At 36.1% G+C, this 19,133-nt stretch overlaps 3 protein-coding genes across 4 annotated transcripts; 2 read left to right on the forward strand and 1 right to left on the reverse strand.

The window, feature by feature from the left end:
- Positions 1 to 503: 503 nt before the first annotated feature.
- Positions 504 to 2,483, forward strand: LOC138132554 (uncharacterized). Of its 2 annotated transcripts, XM_069050106.1 has the most exons (5): positions 504 to 678; positions 727 to 812; positions 860 to 1,013; positions 1,062 to 1,157; positions 1,268 to 2,483. In XM_069050106.1, exons 1-4 carry the CDS (start codon positions 504 to 506, stop codon positions 1,127 to 1,129), a joined length of 483 nt encoding a protein of 160 aa, XP_068906207.1. In that variant the 3' UTR covers positions 1,130 to 1,157; positions 1,268 to 2,483. The 2 variants fall into 2 exon arrangements, with proteins under 2 accessions (XP_068906207.1, XP_068906206.1); XM_069050105.1 differs by lacking the exon at positions 1,268 to 2,483 and having other exon boundaries at positions 1,062 to 1,262.
- On the reverse strand, positions 1,187 to 2,024 carry LOC138132552 (uncharacterized). The gene is made up of 5 exons (XM_069050102.1): positions 1,890 to 2,024; positions 1,745 to 1,841; positions 1,610 to 1,695; positions 1,406 to 1,559; positions 1,187 to 1,361 (listed from the first exon to the last, which is right to left on the reverse strand). The coding sequence occupies exons 1-5, from the start codon at positions 1,968 to 1,970 to the stop codon at positions 1,264 to 1,266; spliced, it is 516 nt and encodes a 171-aa protein (XP_068906203.1). The 5' UTR covers positions 1,971 to 2,024; the 3' UTR covers positions 1,187 to 1,263.
- A 9,173-nt stretch (positions 2,484 to 11,656) lies between the features above and the next one.
- LOC138133159 (glutamic acid-rich protein-like) lies at positions 11,657 to 14,407 on the forward strand. The gene has a single exon (XM_069050957.1). It carries the CDS (start codon positions 11,657 to 11,659, stop codon positions 14,405 to 14,407), a length of 2,751 nt encoding a protein of 916 aa, XP_068907058.1.
- The last annotated feature ends 4,726 nt before the right edge of the window (positions 14,408 to 19,133 follow it).

Genomic DNA, 19,133 nt, shown 5'->3' on the forward strand with positions numbered 1-19,133 from the left:
GCTACCTGTGGCGTTCTGTTTCACTGAAGTGTTCATTTTCCGTAATCAAATGTTTGATGTTTAATTGTTGTTTGTATCAACTTTCCAAGGTCTTAGTCATCATCCGTAACGCGAACCAATCAACAACCTACGTCCCCAGGTGAGTAACTTTCACACAATGCTCCGCAGTCGTCCACCCATGAGAGTAATTTAGAAAGGTACGTCTCGATTACAAAATAACTGTATTTGCCAACAGTACCGCAGCTAGAAACCTCGACAAACGCTATTTTTCTGCGCGCTCGCAACTACCAGTGATAAAGAACTGTGATATTAATTTTGTTGTTGTTTTTCCACAAATACGTGAGTATGTTTATTGATTTAATTGATCAGTAATTGCAAACTGCGATTTCACCTTGCATAACACCCGATCTACATATCCGCAATATGGCCGCGAACCAGCCGAAGAATTCAATTAAAATGAACCTTGACAGGTCGAGTTTTAAGATTTGTTGTTGCAGGGTACCATGGCTCCTGAAATTACGAACTGCTGCGGATTCAGTCTCAAACATGGAACCATCATTATCGGGATCGTTCAGAGCGTCCTCGCTTTTATGTGCTTGATTTTAACAGCGGCGTACGCAGAACATCCTCATGAACTTCTGGATATGTCCGATCCCTCCCTCCATCCAGATCTCACGAGTAAGGAATTCGCGCCTTTTCGAACACAATAACACACGAATTTTGCAGCTTTGCGATGCCTTTTGATTATCATCGCTGTTGCCAGTGCCGTGCAGTGTGCCCTCTCCATTTTACTCATCTTCGGAGCGGAAACCGTAAGTCAAAATATTGTTTAGTTCCAAACTCAACTTGTTTCTTTCAGAATCGACCGATGCTTCTTGTACCGTGGCTTATCTTCAACCCTGTAGCTATCATCGTTTACATCATTTCAATCCTCATCGCTATAATCCACCATTCAGGAGACAACAGTACCTTCTTCATTATTGGCCACTTAGTCATGGGTACCATCGTGTCCTGTAAGTACCACACCGTAACGCAGATTCCCCTCTAATTCAGTGTTTTAGTGATCGCCTTCTACAACATCATCGCCGTTCACAGTTTCTACAAACATCTCAAGAGTCTCAACTTTTAAACATTTTTCAACTCAGTATTATTTTTAGGTAACTTGACACTAGTTATATAGTATTCGTTTTAGTCGAACTTACAAAATATTTTAATAATAAATATTATATACACTAAATACAAAATATAGTTACATATCACAAGTTAGGTCTCTTCAGTTTCTGAATTCACGCTGCCCTCACTCCGGTGGAGGTATTTGTGTCTAGCCCCAAGAGCTATGAGAATGCCGTGCACCAAAAACACTGAAAACGAGATTACCACTTGTTGGACTAGTTGAAAAGCTCACCTTCAAGAACAACTCCAACAACAATTAAACTGTAGGCGATGTAGGCGTCGCCTTTAAGGGCTAAAAATATTCCAGATCCGATAACCACGATTAAGATGACGGCACAGCTTGTGAGACTTCCGATTGCGAAAGCTTTCAAAATTCTCACATTTTTCTAAAAATAGAAATGATACAGCATCTGAAATGATCGAATGTTTTACTCACGTGGAACAATCCGAAGAGGAACAAATTTGAAAATGCGAACGGTACGATCATGTAGAGCGACGAGGCCAAAACAACATATTTCTCATCTGAAAAAATCTCGGTGAAGCTGTTTGAATTTTTTTACTCAGTTCTTACATCGGGATATGAACTCAGCTGTGCTATCTCCATCGAGTGTGATGTCGATCAAGGTGGATAAGTACGAAACGCCCAAAAAAATGAAGAGGAAGACGACCTAAACACCAAACTAAGAGATTGTGAAATTGATTTGTGGTTGACTTACGAATTGGGCCAGAGCGGTGCGGAAGCCCCAGTTGGTTATGTGCTTGAAGAGGGATGAGTACCACAACAGCGTGTTGTTCATTGTACTTGATTTTTTGTGTACTAGAGATTGTGGACATGCTTTCGGCGTGTTGCAATAGATAATTCCATTATTGCGATCAAGATAAAAGATTTCATTGCCAACGAGCGATAATGATAAGATAGGTGTAAGATTAAAAGATAGGTTTTGCTTGTTTGTTGTAAAATGTACGTTGGGTTTTTAGTAATTGATTTTTAAAATTAATCGAACCAGTGAAAAGCTTGTTCGTCGGTGTGCAACAAGTACAAAAAAATCAACGTTCAAATGGAGTATTCAAGATTTTGTTGTCGGGTTTTTGAGCCGTAAATCAGGCGTGGAATTCCATCAACGAAAGTTAAATGTCTGCAACAACTGGTGTGGTTTTGATTTCATTGTTTTAAGATCGTTTTACGTAATAATAAATAGGGTCTATAAAAATTCGAAGATTTTGTTTTTGTTAAATAATAGTGAGATAAGAAAGCACTTAGTAGAACTGTACAATACAGGTGTAACAAAATACAAGTAATAATTTTATGATTTTCATTTATCTCTGACGGTTTCTGGTAAATCAGATTCGGTTCACAAATAAAATTAAATCTGGTGGAAAAACAAGGAAAGTTGAGTTATGATATGAAAAACGTACCAACAAATAGGCGTAAGAAGCAGAATAACATGTGTCGATAAAAAATGTTTAAAGTTTTAAGGAGCAATCAAGAAATTATCTGAAGATAAGATAAAAATAGAGGGAATTGAAATAGAATTGGAAGAGGAAAATTAACAAACATTTCTGAATTTTTGACGTACTTCAATTATTTTTATTTCAAGATAAAAGTCTTTAATAAGTGTGATAAGGTAACTGATAACGCAATTTATTTAAATTCAATCAGTTTACTTTGGTTCAGTCAATTACTAAATCAAAGTTTTGTTTAGGCATCACGTAGCATTATAGAAAAAAACAATTATTTATTTTTTATTTTATCTGTTAGTTGTGTTTCCGTAATCAATTACAAGTCAACGCGACAAAGAAGTGTTTACTTATTGCAACTTTTTATGTTTCTTGGTACTACAATTTCAAACCCAGTGTTCTATTTACGTTTTATTTTTTATTTACACTTTACCGACATTATTTTTACTCTCTGCTTTATCTTAAATATACATAAGCATATAACATACGAGTTGATATTTCCCTTTGCTCATACCATATGATTACAGAAATTACACGTTGTTTCATTCAGGTCTGATAAATAAAGAGGTTGTATCGTTATTAATTTAAAGTAATAACTGTAACTGTAACTTTTTTATGCACCGATAGAAAAATCACTGAATCTTGAAAAATTCAGTAGGTATATCTAGTTACACATATGAGGACGAGTCGTCATTTATTGCCTTTGACATAAAAGAAGATAATTTTATTTCTCAACATAAGTAGTTATCTAAGACTGCTAAATTTAGTATACTCCGTATTCTGATAGATTGTAGGTACGTTTTTTGACAGAAGACAGACCCAAAGAGTAGTGTGGCGGGAATTAATCTGCAGGGATACAACGGTTTTCTACATAACGTGAAACAATTGAGGTGGAGAGTTTAGTATTTTTCATTGCTTTATGTTTTGGAACTAGAATTTAAAAACGTACAATCTATCACCGTACGGAGTTTATAAGCGTATTGAAGGACACTAACGTTCTTAGAAAAAATATTTTGTTTAGCTTTTGTCATTGCTATCCCCAAATTTGTATCAACAACGTAATCTTTTAATATTCAGATTAAGCAGTAATTCAGTATTTTGAAACAGGGATTGTGGATGGCAATAATAGAAATTCGCACCTTCAATTTTTCTATTGATTTATTTTTAAGTCATCAATCAAAAGCATTTTACCACGATCTGATAAAGTTGTGAAAATTTCAAAAATGGTGTTTCACTCTATCCGTAGTAACAAATCTATCTTAAGTAGTGGTTGTTAATTCTTTATGTGGTTACATCAGTCGTCCTGTCCCAATCTAGTATTATTTTGGTATTACATATATTAAATGAAAACATTAAACTTTCTTTAAACGTTGCATAACATTTTTTATTCCAACTACAATACCGTCACAAGTCTGTGCTATAAATTTCTCTGCAAAAAACCATATCCTACCCTAAACCAGTACTTCCCTGTACCAGAAGAAATTTCACGTGTGTTAAAAAACGGTCATTGGTTGACATTAGTCATTTGTATCACAAGGCTAGAAAATGGCGTGTAATACACAACATTTTTTCGGCCGACAGTTTATTATTTAAAGCAAAATATAATAATTTTTGTCGGATAGGGAATTTATTTTTCTTTCATTGACAACATAAAGGATCCAAGAAGCGACTGTCACGACAAAAGTCAATCAATTCCTCAAATATTCAAAACAGTCTTCATTCTCTCTGTTATTCCTAAGCCGTCGCTTGATAACCCCCTCGGCCTTGTTGGGATTTTCTAATAAGGCCGACTGTTTTGATTTAAAAGCTAAAACTGTTTATTGAAACGTGAACGTGTTGTTTTACAATCTACAAGTTTCAAGTTAGTGTCTATGGCGTATACCAGGTTTTTCCTTAGTTACATCTACTCGTTGGTTTTAGTACCAACCTAAACAAAATAAAAGTACTGTTATTAAATAATTATAAAATGAGAAATACATCAACACTCTCCCTTATTTAATAACTTACAGATTCCCATGTCGTTACACAAATCTCTAAATCGGGTTGAAAACAATGGTTTTGTTAATATGTCCGCGAGCTGTTTTTCAGAATCTACTTTTGAAACCATAATCTCTCCAGCAGTTACTAATTCGCGAACAAAAAAATGTCTGATACGAATATGCTTCGTTCTTCGATGGAACTCGGGATTCTGGGCAAGTCGAATAGCAGCTTCATTGTCGATTTGTAATGTAGGTGTTGCTTTCAATTGGTCCAGTTCAGTTAAAATCCTCTTGATCCAGATGATCTCCCTGGCAGCTTTGCTGGCAGCTACAACTTCAGCTTCAGTTGTGGATATGGCAACGGAAGATTGTCTTTGGCTCATCCAGGAAATAGGGGCCCCAGAGTGGAGGCACAGTACACCAGAGGTCGAGCGCCCCGTGCTAAGGTCACCACCATGATCTGCATCGCTGTAGCATTCAAAAACCCCCTTTGCTTGGTTGTTCTTGTAAAGAAGCCCACAGTTCGTTGTACCTCTCAGGTACCGCAAAATCCTCTTGACCCTAACTACGTCTCGATCTGTTGGATTCTCAAGATTTCTGGATACCACGCTGAGTGCGTACGCAATATCCGGACGTGTCCCACACATGAGGAACATCAATGCTCCCACGGCTTGTCTGTATGGAAACTCGGAGTTTCGAGAGCTTTCTTCTGTCTCGTTGTCCTTGACGATTGGAGTAGTCACTGCCTTGCAGTTACTCATGTTGAATCGTTCTAACAGTTTTTCGGTGTAGTGGGTTTGACTCACCCTCACCGAGCCGTCTTCTTCTCGATTGATTTCCAGTCCCAGGACAAACGACGCAGGTTTAGCAGTTATTTTGAACTTTCGTCCTAAGTCATCGATAAATTGTTGAAGTTCCTGTTCGTCATTGGCTGCAATTAAACCATCATCAACATAAAGGACGAAGAACATTTTTGTGGAGCCTGTTTGCCTAACAAAAAGACAAGGATCCGCTTCGCTCCTTCGAAAACCCAATTTAATGATGTAATTGCTAAACTTCTCATTCCAGCAACGAGGGGCTTGTTTCAGCCCATACAAGCTTTTCTTTAGTCGACATACTCTCCCAGATCCATCACAGTGTCCTTCAGGTTGTTGCATGTATATGGTTTCCTTCAAGTCACCATAGAGAAAAGCCGTTGAAACGTCAATCTGTGCAAGTTTCATACCTTCATTTGCGGCAACACTGAGTAACGTTCGAATAGTAGACTTCCTGGCTACTGGACTGAAAGTTTCGTCATAGTCAATTCCTCTTTGCTGTGAATAGCCCTTGATCACCAGTCTCGCCTTGAACTTATCGATTGATCCATCGGCGTTGGTTTTCACTTTGTAGACCCATTTGTTTGAAATAGCCCTTTTTCCTTGAGGTAAGTCCACTAGCTCCCAAGTCTCGTTTTCTTGAAGAGCCTTCATTTCACGGTCCATGGCTTCTTTCCAGTAATCCTTTTGATCCGACTTCATGGCCTCGCCGTAAGTTTCTGGTTCCTCAAGTGACGTTGCAAGATGCATCACGTAGTCTTGCAGTTTCTCTGGCGCTTTCAGAGTCGATCTGTTCCGTAGACATCGTGTGGTCCTGTCGGCGTTGTGCTCGCAATCTGACTCGGAAGTTCCAGAAATTGACGTATCTTCGGTTTCCTGCTCCTCTTCATCGTCATCGGTGAGTTCATCATCGCGATCAGCTTGAATTTCCTGTTTAGACGTTGAATCATCTTCTGGAATAATCACACTTTTCGTGTGCTCAAGCGTTTTCTCTTCAAATACGACATCTCGTGATCTAATGAGTTTGCATTCCTCTTTGTCGAAGATCCTGTATCCGTCATCATGATCGTAGCCAATGAGAATACCTTTAATGGCTTTTGGGTCCATCTTTTTTCTGGTTTGCTTCGGAACATGAACATAGCAAGTGGAGCCTATTACACGTAAGTGTTTCAGTCCCGGTTTCTTACCGTACCACAGTTCATATGGAGATGTTCCTGGCACGTTTGAAGGTCCCGTGCGATTCAAGATGTAGTTCGCTGAACGAACTATTTCAGCCCAGAGTGTCTGCGGAATGTTTCCGTGGGCATGCATAATTGCCCTTGCTGTTTCGACGACTGTGCGATTCTCTCTTTCGCTACAGCCATTTTGTTGTGGGGTGTATGGCATCGTAAGACGTTGAATAATACCTTCCTTTTGAAGCATACTTCTAACGTCCTTGTTGTCAAACTCCTTCCCATTGTCACTCAGAAGTTCTTTGATCACATGTCCAACAGTTTTTGTTTCAGCTAAAAACTGACTCAGCTTCTCTGCAACTTCTGATTTTTCTTTCAAGAAATAAATCGTCCTGAATTTTGTGTAATCGTCCTTGAAGAGCACAAAATATTTAAATCCTGACATCGATTCCTGAAATGGTCCGCATACATCTGTGTGAACTCGCTCTCCTGCTTTTGTTGTCTTCGTTCTAGTGCCAAATGGTAGGCGATGAGCTTTTCCGTACATACAGCCTTCACACAGTTCACTGTCCATTTCCACTTTGATGTTCAGCTCCTTGCTCAGTAGCGACTTCACATGGCGCTTATTCTGATGTCCGAATCTCTCATGATATAGCTGCAAGAGATTATTTGTACCTGTGACATTGACTTCATCGAGTGAGCTGGTTTTCGTACTTCTCACGGCCAACTTATAAAGTCCTCCAAATCGATCACGAACTCCTATCAGCTGGACTAATCCGTCGACTTTGAAATTGCAAGTTTCTGTGGTTGAGATGAACTCGCTATTTTGACGTTTATCTTGTGCTGCAAGAACGGAGAACAAATTCTTCTGAATACTTGGAACGCACCAAACATCTGTCAGAGTGATTTTGTTCCATCTTCCTCCAACTGCTGCTTCAATCTCCACTGTACCTTTTCCAATGGCTTCAATTTTCTCACCATTCGCTGTGGTTACTGAATGTGTTGTTAAAAATGGTTCAAGTGTTCTGAACGAATTTTTGTCATTTGTGATATGACTTGTCGCGCCATTATCTACATACCAGTCTCTATTACTGCTTTCAGAATTCATCACAGTTGATGTAATAGAAACGAGTGTCATGTTCGTACCTGGTTCCGGATTGCTCGATTTCGGTGGCCTGCCATCAGCTATCCACTTTCTACACACTTTCACGGTGTGATTTGGCTTCTTACAATAATGACAAATCAGCTTCTTTTTCTTCTTGGAATCGACTACATTCGCTTGCTGCGATGCCTGCTTCGACGAGTTCACAACCAGAGCTTTCTGATCAGAAGATTCGTCCTCCTTGGTCCCTAAGGCTCGTTCATATGCACACAATTGATTTGTCAGATTATCGACTGTTCTGTCACTTTTTGACATTAACATCCAGCTAGACTTGAATGAAAAATAGTCATCTGGTAGTGTTCCCAGAATTTTACAGATCAGAAATAAGTCTGGTAGTTCCAGGTTCGCTTCATCTTTCATCATCTCCTGCTTCAACTCGCTCCATAGTGTTTTCAATTTTGAAATATGTGATGCGATGTCAACTTCAGGATTCCTCTTAAATCCAAAGAATTGTAAGCAGAGGTTGTAGACTTTGTCCTCAGAAACGCCGTCAAACAACTTGTGAAGTTCCAGCCATACTTCTCGCGACGTCGTGAATCGCATTATCTTCTGCAACGTTTCATCTGACATGTTCGTGGTTAAGATAATCAAGGCATTGCTGTCTGCTTTATTGAATACTTCTAATGCACTTTTGTACGTCGCTGTTTGGGCAGCGGTAGCATCTTCTTGTAGTGTATTAGGTGCCACTAACCTGCCTTGGACAACATCCATTGCTCCCGAGACTCCTCGTAGACAGACGGAAATTTTGTATTTCCACGTAGTCCAATTTGCTTTCCCTTCCAATAGTCCAACGTTAATTACTCTTGACGAATCCATTGTTTCTTCTTTGGTTCACCTCGTGGATTCCTTAACCTCAAAATTGGACTTGCGGAGATTACTTCAACCAGTACGCCAAATTATATTTTCCCGTTAGTGCACTTTCTTTTTAATACGCACTGTAGCCCATAACCTGTTGGGATTTTCTAATAAGGCCGACTGTTTTGATTTAAAAGCTAAAACTGTTTATTGAAACGTGAACGTGTTGTTTTACAATCTACAAGTTTCAAGTTAGTGTCTATGGCGTATACCAGGTTTTTCCTTAGTTACATCTACTCGTTGGTTTTAGTACCAACCTAAACAAAATAAAAGTACTGTTATTAAATAATTATAAAATGAGAAATACATCAACAGGCCTCTACTGTTATAGACAATGTGCAGCTTGGGACAAAAAATACAAGTTTGCCCGAAATCAATATTTCACACTTAAAAAATTGTACAAAAATTCCACATGACATTGACATTTTGTGCTGCCAACCTAAAATCTTTCATTAAAAATTCCTGTTTCGATTTTCTTGCCTAGGCAAGGAAATGCCATTTTCCAGGCGATTTAGACGAATGGAAGATCAGTTTTTCTGGACGGCCGAAAAACCCTTTTTTATTTGTCAGTAAACTTATTCTATGGGGCGTTCAAAAGAAATCCTGGGCTGGGAAGACATTGTAAACCGTCAATTGTTTTGATTTTTTAATTTGTAAATTGACAGTTGTAATTAGAGACAGTTAACCTAAAACGTCCTTCTTCTCGCAATGTTTTACATTAAAAATAGAATAACTAACGATTCCTATCCTCGAAGCAAATATCCAAGGGCACCCTTTGCTGAAAACAAACATGTTCAATCATGTCTCGATTAAACATAAACAAATGTCATTCGTGTCAAACGGCGGGAAATTCAAACTTTGCACTGTTCCAAATGGTTTACTTTTTCAACGCTCAGGTTTTCATTTGAACGCATGATATAAGTAAGTATTAGAGATGGTAAATAATGAATCAGACTTTTTTATTTCATAGATTCTTTTAGATATATAATATCTAGATTAAACTGAAATATCAGTTAAAATAATCACTGATCTAAACTATGTACAAACCATTTCTAATAAGAAAAGATCCATATAAAACAATAATATCAGGTACTAGACAATAATAATAAAAAGAGACAAGTCAAATATTGGTGAACATCAAAAAATGTTTTTCCTGTTTGCCTTAAAATCTATTTTAATAATTTTCAATTTTAACACATTTAATTTAGAAAGTCGAAACCATAGTTTGCCACCAGTGGAACTACTGGTTTTATGGCATTCGTTAAACATCAGAAGTATTTCAAAAAACTAAAATATGCGCACGAGATTATGTCATAAGATGTCTTTTTGATGTGAAAATATTTTAAAGCACTTTTAGAATTAAAATGTCAAGACTTACATATTTTATTGTTATAATTACTGATAATCACAATATATTTGTCTAACAAGAGTGGAACTAATTGATTATCTGGGCCTGTCAAATATTTTCACATCGTGTTGGTTATTATATTCCGATTTTTGAATGATATCAATACCGCTACGCTTTTATTACGGAATCTTTGATGTCAACTTTTGTCGGCAGCTCTGGGTTCTTATTTTCCGATTCTCTGTAGCGGTGATAGTTGTTCATAAAAATAATACTTTCCATGTAGATCGCTGAAATATGAGAATAAATCTTTGCATCGGAGTGTGCGTTTTCGTCGTCTCACCTTCGAGCACCATGGTGTACAGTAAGACAATTAAACCATCGTCGACATTTAGAGAACTCGTGATGTACACTTGCATCACCACGTTCAGTAAAAATATGTACGATGCTTGCACCACCTTAGCTTTGATCCATATTCTGATCCACTTGTATTTGTCCTAAAGTTTCTAACATGTTTAAAATGTCGACAGCGAAGAAGTAAATGACTCACTTTTCGTATTCCCATTATTAGCAAAATGGCAAAAGGGAAAAAGAAAACGTTCAAGCAAACTTCCACCCAAACCAGACGGCTGACAGCTAAAAAGTTTGTTGTAATTTTGTTTTCCAGTGCTTTTGTTACTTACGTTTGGCGGTGGATTCGTCGTACCATTGAAAAATGAAGTAAACCATAATGTTCAACACAAGTGTAATAATGAAGGTCAAGATCTGTCAAGAAAATAGGTGTTTGGTTTCTTTAAAAGTTCTAAAACGGTGTACTTACTAAGTTGAATATCGACACCTTGATGGCGCTTCTTTTCGACGTATCGTCGATTTTCAGTAACTTGTACAACATATTAATGAAATGTTACATTACCAAATAAATAAAAGTGCTTAGAAGATATTTCAAAATTTAATCTCATTGACGCAAATTGAAATGTTGACGACGATAATAATCTTATCAGGAATCGAAAATTGAACATTTACACCTAGCTTCAATCTAAGTTGTTACATCTATCTGCGACTTCACTTTTTAGATGCTTGTATTTATTGAGGATTATGTACAGAGCTTATTAAGCTGATACATCGCATAAAAGAGTAAGATAAATCACATCATATGATCAAGAAAATTCAAGATTTAATATCACTACATCTATTATCCGTTCACGATTGTTTCAAATTCGGACTGTCTATGAAAATATGACATTTTAGTTGGCAATATTGTGATTGAGCATAATAAATCTATTTTAGGTTATAATTGAATTACATTGAATCAATTAAGGAATTGACAACAAGACGAATATTTAATAACGAAACGTCATATGACAGGACCTGACGCCAATCTAACAAAAAAATATCGTGGCCTCCTGCTTGTTTAAAACAATCGTGAACGGCATATATGTAGGAAATGGATAGTGGGCGAGGAGAAGTTTATTATGTTTGACGTTGTATTTTGGAGAGACATTACAATTTATCATTAAAAGTTGTTACAAATCTTGTTTGCTTAAACTATATCCCACAAATTTTGGGGGCTCAACCGGGATAGAAACAAGATAAACAGAGAATTGTAGAAAGAAGAACGGTGATAAATTAGAGGAATTCTAATTATTTTACGGAAAAGTGAAAAACAAGTGACAGTTACGAGGAAATTAAAACAAAAAATGACATCATTGGGTGAAATTGCTTTTATCAGAGACAATATCAAAAATGCTCCTGTGAAGTCGATTAAAGCCCTTCATATGTTTATTTTCGAATCAGAAGGTGATCGAAAAAACAGATCAAGGCTGCGCGCATTCAAAGGATTTGATTTCGACGAAGATACTAAGGAATTTGAGACTAAACTTGAATACGTGGTTGAGACTTTGCAAGTAAGAGAGTTGATTTCTATTACTAATCTTCTCTGTCTCGACAATGATGGTGACGAAGACGAGCTATCAAGAAAAATTTGCTGCCACTTAATGAACCTTAGCATGTTGGAGAAAAATGAAGTAAATGACGACGATGAAGACGATAAAGATGACGAAGATGATAAAGACGATGAAGACGATGCAGAGCAATACGACGTGGTAACAGCTTCAAAGAAGAAAAATAGTAACAAAGAAAGAAGAGTCACAACCTCTAAGAAAAAAGAAGATAATACCAAAGACGACCAAGATGAAGAGAGAAATCAAAGAAGATTAAGAAGGGTAAATAACCTCAAAAGCAGCAGACCCAACGACGAAGAAGAAGATGACAATTATGCAAAATGCAATTCATGTTTTCCGTTAAGTTTTAGAGATGTGGAAGATTCAATTCGTCCTTTTAGTGGTAATGACGAGTATCCTGTCGAAAAATGGATTCAAGACTTTGAAGATACTTCCGTTTTGTTAAGATGGAGTCGATTACAGAAATTCATTTTCGGCAAGAAATCTTTGAAAGGTCTTGCTAAACTTTACATACAGAGTGAATGTGGTATCTCTACTTGGAGTCAACTGCGAGAAGCTTTGTTGTCTGAATTCTCAACTCGACTCAATAGCGCACATTTACATCAGATGTTATCGTCAAGAAAAATTCAGAAGAAAGAAACTGTTCAGGAATATTTTTTGATTATGAAAGAACTGGCCTCAAGAGGTAATGTAGAAGATAATGCACTTATCCAATATACTATTGATGGCATCACCGACGACACGAGTAACAAAATTATTCTCTACGGAGCTAATAACTTAAAAGAGTTTAAAAGAAAACTTCAAATTTTCGAATCGTTGAGAGAAAATTCAATGAAGATGTTTAAAACTAAGAAAGAACCGGAGATTAGAGAAGAAGTAATGAAGAAGCAAGATATGAAATATAAAAAAGAAGAAGGCAAGCAAATTCGTTGTTTCAATTGTGGTTTAAAAGGCCATAGATCAATAGATTGCAAGTTCAAAGAGAAGGGAACAAAGTGCTTTAAATGTAATAATTATGGACATCGTGCAAAAGAATGCAACGAAGATAATAAACAGAAGAAACAAAGCGAAATTGAAAAGAAATTATCCCCAACAGTGTATTTGTCAAATTCATTGCAAGACGAAGAACCACCTGAAAATCATGAAATCTGCAACAGAGAAGTAACAGATCGAGTAAATTCAAGAAATTTCAAAAATGTAAAACTTTGTGGTACAGATTTTGAAGCTCTAATCGATACTGGAAGTGACGTTAATTTAATTAAGGCAAGTGCTTTTTTGAAAATAGGTGCTCCACGCTTTGAAGAAACTCCACTTACACTCACTGGTTTAGGAAATGGAAAGGTAAAGACACTTGGAAAATTTTCGACAAAAATAAACATTGATAATTGCGAACTTGTGACCGAAATTCACATTGTATCGGATGAAGCAATCTCCATAAATGACATAAATCTCATAATTGGAAGACCAATCTTGAATAAAGTAACGTTAATCATGAATTCCGAAGGAGTGATGGTAACTGAAAATGTAACCGAAATGAAAGAAACAAACTTACTGAATGATGAAAAGAAAGTACAAAAGAGAATCGCAGCAGAAGATGAGAATACAACAGAGGAAAATAATGCATTACCAGAAGGTGAAGTTTCGAAGAAAATTTCAGATGAAGACAAAATTGAAGATACTGAAGAGAATCTAAATGATGCACTGAAAATTACAAGCTCTGAAGATGACGTTGGTGTGGAGAGCGAAGAAAATCAAAATTTGGACGAAACATTTGGGTCCGGTGAAGAAAAAAGAAACACGAATGAAGATATAGAAAGTTTAGGAAGAAAACTAGAAGCAGCTGTGGATAAAATAGCAAAAGAAATTAATTCCAATATACCTAAAAATGAAGATGATGTTAGTCAGGTCAACCTTGAAGATAAGGAAGTGGAGGAGGCTTGCGAAGAAGGAAGCACCGAAAAAGTTGAAGAAAATTTTGACAACTTGGGAAGAAGACTGGTTGAAGCTGTCGACAAAATGGCAAACGAGTTGAATTGCAAAAATGAAGAAAAAGATGTTTGTTCTGTTGATGTTTCTGAAGATAAGATTGAACATTCTGAAGGAGAAGTTGTTACTCTAATTGAAGAAAGATATGAACTGCGCAAAGAAGCGAAACAACAGATTAAGAAGATCCACGAGGAAAACATCAAGAATTACAATAGGAAACGTAAAATGGCAAGAGAATATAAACCTGGAGACCAAGTTGCCATCAAAAGAAAAAGAACCCAATTTAAGACTAATGCCAAAATACTGCCCAAATATTTAGGTCGGTATGAAGTAATCAAGAAAATTGGAAATGACCGCTATGATGTTAAGAAGATCGGCACACATGACGGTCCGAGAACAACCAAATCATGCGCTGAGATGATGAAGCCCTGGTGTCAAGAAGATCTTGACTCGTTCGAGGCGAACGAATTTCAGGATGGCCGAGTTGTAGGAAATGGATAGTGGGCGAGGAGAAGTTTATTATGTTTGACGTTGTATTTTGGAGAGACATTACAATTTATCATTAAAAGTTGTTACAAATCTTGTTTGCTTAAACTATATCCCACAAATATATCCTGTGTCAAGGAAAATTTTAATCGAGTTAGCCTTGGAAATGTCGGTGATTGAGCTAAATAATTGTCAAACAAAATGAAAAAAAAAAAAAAAACAAAAGAACAAAGAAATTAAAATCATGTTTTATTATTAAAAATATGTGCAATTAAAAAAATTACTACTTTTATTTAATAATAATGAGTAATAATGAGCCCGACGGAATTTAAAATGCAACCCACAATACATTTCCAGTAGAAAGCTGGACATTGTGGGTTGTATTTTAATTTTTTTTTTTTTATATTGTATTTTATTTATTTTATATTTTTTGTATTTTTATTACAATTCCGTCGGGTTCTTTATGACTCGTGAAATATGTACATACATTACGAATACGAGAAAGTAAGGTTAAGAAGTTAATTGTTGACGTTTCATGTATATAAATGAAATTTTTTAATAAACAATTGTCAAAACGTTATATTGTTGGTATGAAGCAAACAGTGATTTTCATGGTAATAGGATTAGTCACACTGAGTGTCAACATTTTTTAAATCTAACTGAGCCTGCGCCCTAACGAGCGAGACTTTATTTCAAATTCGAAAAATATTTCCGCTGATTTCTCATTAAATTTGTTTTGAAAATGAATTCGCGGAAAACAGGTCCGGGAAGTGAAATGAACATAACCTTAACTATGATTTGGTGTCAAATTGTTATACAGCTGGTCCATATGTATACATTTTGGGGTGGTACAGAGTGGTTTTTTACTTAATTTTGACATTGACAATTGTTCAAGTTACAACCAAGTACTATGCCGGTCAAAAAATTTTAGCCGTCATTGTTTGTCATTTCAAAAAATCAAATTGTAATCCATACTTTATTGTCATCATGATTACCGTCTTGATTATAAATGATATTTTTTGGGTGGTAAATTTCCAAACTCGAAATTATTTTGTCATTTTCTACTACACAGAATGTTTACTTCAGGTTATCTATGTACAGTGGCGAGCAAAAAAAGTGACACATCGAATTCAAAGTGAGGTTAGGACCATGTATTGGATAGTTCACGCCAAACGTCATGATAATGACTTTGATGTTTCACTTTTTTTGCTCGCAATAGTACGACTGCTCTAATTTTGTTCATTCATGTCGGATTTTTGGAATATCTGAGCTTTAAACAGTTTAAATTGATTGTCAAAATGACAAGAATCGAAAGTGGGGATACGGTTTCTAAAGGTTTATTTACAATTTATGGAAATGTCAAGATGGTGACGGCTAAAAATTTTTGGCCGCCGTAATTCCTACTTAGAATCTTACAGAAAAGTTAAGATAATGTCAAAAAATAAGTTTTTGGCGTACATGTTTGAAATAATAAGTACAGGTCGCACAACGTAGCTTGATACTTGAGATGCATAGATAGAATGAGAAATCCGAGTTGCAAGAAAGACCGAAAATCCTCCAACGGCTTCGTTTGCACTGTGTGCAGTGAGTCTCTCCCTACTACTTCTCACAATTTCACTGAGCATCCATTTCCCAAGTATCAGGCTACATTTTGCGACTTGTATATCAGATTTTTAACAACTATAATTACATAATTGTATTAAAGTCTTCAAATAATGTAACTTTGGATGCCTCACTTAAGCATGTCAGTTAAAGAAAACACGATTTTACCTCTAAGGTTGATTGGATTGCGAATTTTCTTGATTAGACGACAGTACATACTGTGGGAAGTATTTTTACGGAAGCGGTTGGTAAGTTCCTTCTAGTTCTAGGTCACTTCTAGTTGAATAAACCACAAATATAGAATAAAATTTTAATACTGAAATAAAAACTCTGTTTGTTATTGTACCATTTTCTTTTATGTTTAAATTTACTTACCCAAATACGAAGCAAGATAAAGAAAATGGTGGGTTTTTACAGCAACATAAATAACAGTGCTCACAACAACGGCAATTTCAAGGGGTGCAAATAGCAACCAAGCTGTTAATATTTTCGTAATTTTCTGAAAAAAAGTATGTACTTGTTTGTTAATGTGCGATAACGTATCTAAGAATAAGTATTTCATTTTTATCGGTGCCTGATAAAAAGGCTTAGCTATGTATTGAGTGGTTCAAAATTACTGTGGATAAGTATGGCATGTACGAAAATTTATGTGGCTACTGTATGGGTGGGGTAGAGTTGACATTTGTATGACATCTCATATGCGGGCATTTGATTTTTTTTATACCATTGCACATTGATTTGACAATTTTCAAAATTGCGTGACCATGAACTGTCACCCAATACAATACAATACACACCCAATACATATAAAATACATACAAAATTGGCAGCTAGGAAGTGGAGTTTATATTGTTTTATTTCATACTGTCCGGTAGATGTTCGATTACATTATCAATTTGAGTCCGGTAGGCAAGTTATAAGTTATAATAGTATCAGAGCCAGAAAGTGTCGCTAAGCAACACCTACCGGACTGTTTTATTTATAAATCAAATCTGACATTGAAAAATTAAAAAAAAACAATAGCAACGGCTGTTGCCACAGGAAAAAAGGTGATGTGATTTTCACAATATAGTGATTTTTTAATTTTTTGAAAAAAAAAATGATAGAGAACAGACTTCCAGTATGAAATAAAATACATGACGATACACTTCCGGTAGTACTTGTAAAGCCGGCTACTCACTACGCGTTACTTGGCGAGTGACTTGACTTGAACGAAACTTGGCAAGTACTTGTGCAAGTTCAAGTAAAGATGTACAGATTACAGATTACGCGCTTTACTTTTGAAGTTTAAGTTTGTCGGGAAGTGCAAGTTGGAAGACGAGTAGTTGTCAAAATGGAGGAAAGTACGACAGTTGTAGCTGCTTTTGTCACCATGAGTTGTGGGTACCTGTTGCTCAAAAATAAGAGATCCCAAATGACAGGCTCCTTCTGATAAATGTCCAAGAAATTTAAAGTCAGTGTATTGCTCCACTCCATTATTTACAATTACGTTAATTAGATACACTGCACAGTTGCGACAATTTTTAATCACAAACACAATGTCTCTCATCACCCCCTCATCGAAACTGAACTTTTTCGCTGACGTGCTACATCGCAAAGCCCGCGTAATGTAGAGCGCATAATATGCAAGTATCGAAATACTTGACTTGTGCTCCTTTGACTCGGGACCATTTTCCGACACAGCTCGGGAAGTGCAAGCCGAGTCCATGCCAAGTTGCATACACTTTACTTGCTACTTGCCAAGTACTTTGTAAGTACTTGCCAAGTACCGCGTAGTGAGTAGCCGGCTTAAGAGGTACTCGTACGTACTGTTACAAGTAACCTACCGGACTTATAACATAAATAACTATTAATATATAATTTGTCATTTTTCTTTCCGATTATAAAGAGTACTAAGATGAATATGAGTGAAATCTGATTAATATGTATAAATAGTCAGAAATAAATGAAAAAAAAATGGGTTAGACTAACCCTGTAAACAAATTTCGAATTTTTATTAATACAATTTTGGAGAAAAGTTCTGTTTATACCTTCAGTAATCCTATTATCAATCCACATTGAAATGCAGCACTTATGAAGAGAGTTATTGCGAGCGGTAACAAAACTCCATAAACTATAAAATAAATCTTCTAAATAACATACATTACAAAACATGTTATTTATTTACCACTTTTACCAAGGATGATTATAGAAACTCCCCAGTAAATGTAGTAGATTAACAGAATAAAACTAACTACATAGAACCACTTCGACATTGTGAAAACTGTATACTTAAACTCGAATTTGTTTACTAAACGATCCCAGGGCTGTTTATGTATCTTGTCCCGTTAAGATAAAAGATAAGAAAATAACGTTTTTCCCAGAAATATCTTAGTAATTGGTGTAGTGGTAAAATCCCTTTATCTGTTTCGTATCTGTTGCGCGCGAATCAAAGGCGAATAATTATTCTATGATTTATTGAGACACACACTAGATATTTGCCGATCTCTCACATACAAAACTGACTTACACTTGATCTACTGTCAAGCTCTGAATTATAAGTCTACAAAAATGACTTACGCTTCCTCTGAATTGCAAGTGAAACTTGTTCTAAAACTACCACTATTATACAGGGTGTTTGAAAATTGCTAGTACAAAAAAAAACTGTGACATCTGGAAGCCCTAAGAAATCCAAGAAACCAATTTTTAATTTTTTAAAACAAAAGGGATAAAGTAACCCTATTCCTGCATATTCTACGCCTCAGGCGGGGCAATATTTTTTAAACCTTGGTAACCAAGCGTGATGATCGTAGTGATAATGAAGGACTATACAACAATATGAAAAATTTATATTTTTTTGCAAGATCTTGGCAACCACAGATTGACAGTTTAAGAACATCAAATTTTTTATTTCGTTATTGCTTAACAACGTGAAGTGTCTTTTTAAAATACCTTAACTCAGTGGTGCACTAACAATTTTAACCCAATTTTTAGTAATTTTTATCTCGAAAACTAGAGGATTTTTATTAGAATTTTCTTTTGCCGATGACTTCAACTCACCATCACCAATTACCAGGTTTTTTTTGTACTAGCAATTTTCAAACAGCCTGTATAACTACGAGGCGGGGGGTAGGGTGGCAGATGGCCGACGCCTCAAGCC

This window comes from Tenebrio molitor, chromosome 6 (genome assembly GCF_963966145.1).
Source record: "Tenebrio molitor chromosome 6, icTenMoli1.1, whole genome shotgun sequence".
Taxonomy (NCBI): domain Eukaryota; kingdom Metazoa; phylum Arthropoda; class Insecta; order Coleoptera; family Tenebrionidae; genus Tenebrio; species Tenebrio molitor.

Bases quoted from the DNA above. Each gene is read 5' to 3' on its own strand.
- LOC138132554 (XM_069050106.1), top strand. From the start codon at position 504: ATGGCTCCTGAAATTACGAACTGCTGCGGATTCAGTCTCAAACATGGA. The intron at 813-859 runs GTAAGTCAAAAT...TGTTTCTTTCAG, and splicing joins TCATCTTCGGAGCGGAAACC to AATCGACCGATGCTTCTTGT. The intron at 1,014-1,061 runs GTAAGTACCACA...TCAGTGTTTTAG, and splicing joins CATGGGTACCATCGTGTCCT to TGATCGCCTTCTACAACATC.
- LOC138133159 (XM_069050957.1), top strand. From the start codon at position 11,657: ATGACATCATTGGGTGAAATTGCTTTTATCAGAGACAATATCAAAAAT.
- LOC138132552 (XM_069050102.1), bottom strand. From the start codon at position 1,970: ATGAACAACACGCTGTTGTGGTACTCATCCCTCTTCAAGCACATAACC. The intron at 1,842-1,889 runs GTAAGTCAACCA...TTTGGTGTTTAG, and splicing joins GCACCGCTCTGGCCCAATTC to GTCGTCTTCCTCTTCATTTT. The intron at 1,362-1,405 runs GTGAGCTTTTCA...TCTCGTTTTCAG, and splicing joins TGTTGGAGTTGTTCTTGAAG to TGTTTTTGGTGCACGGCATT.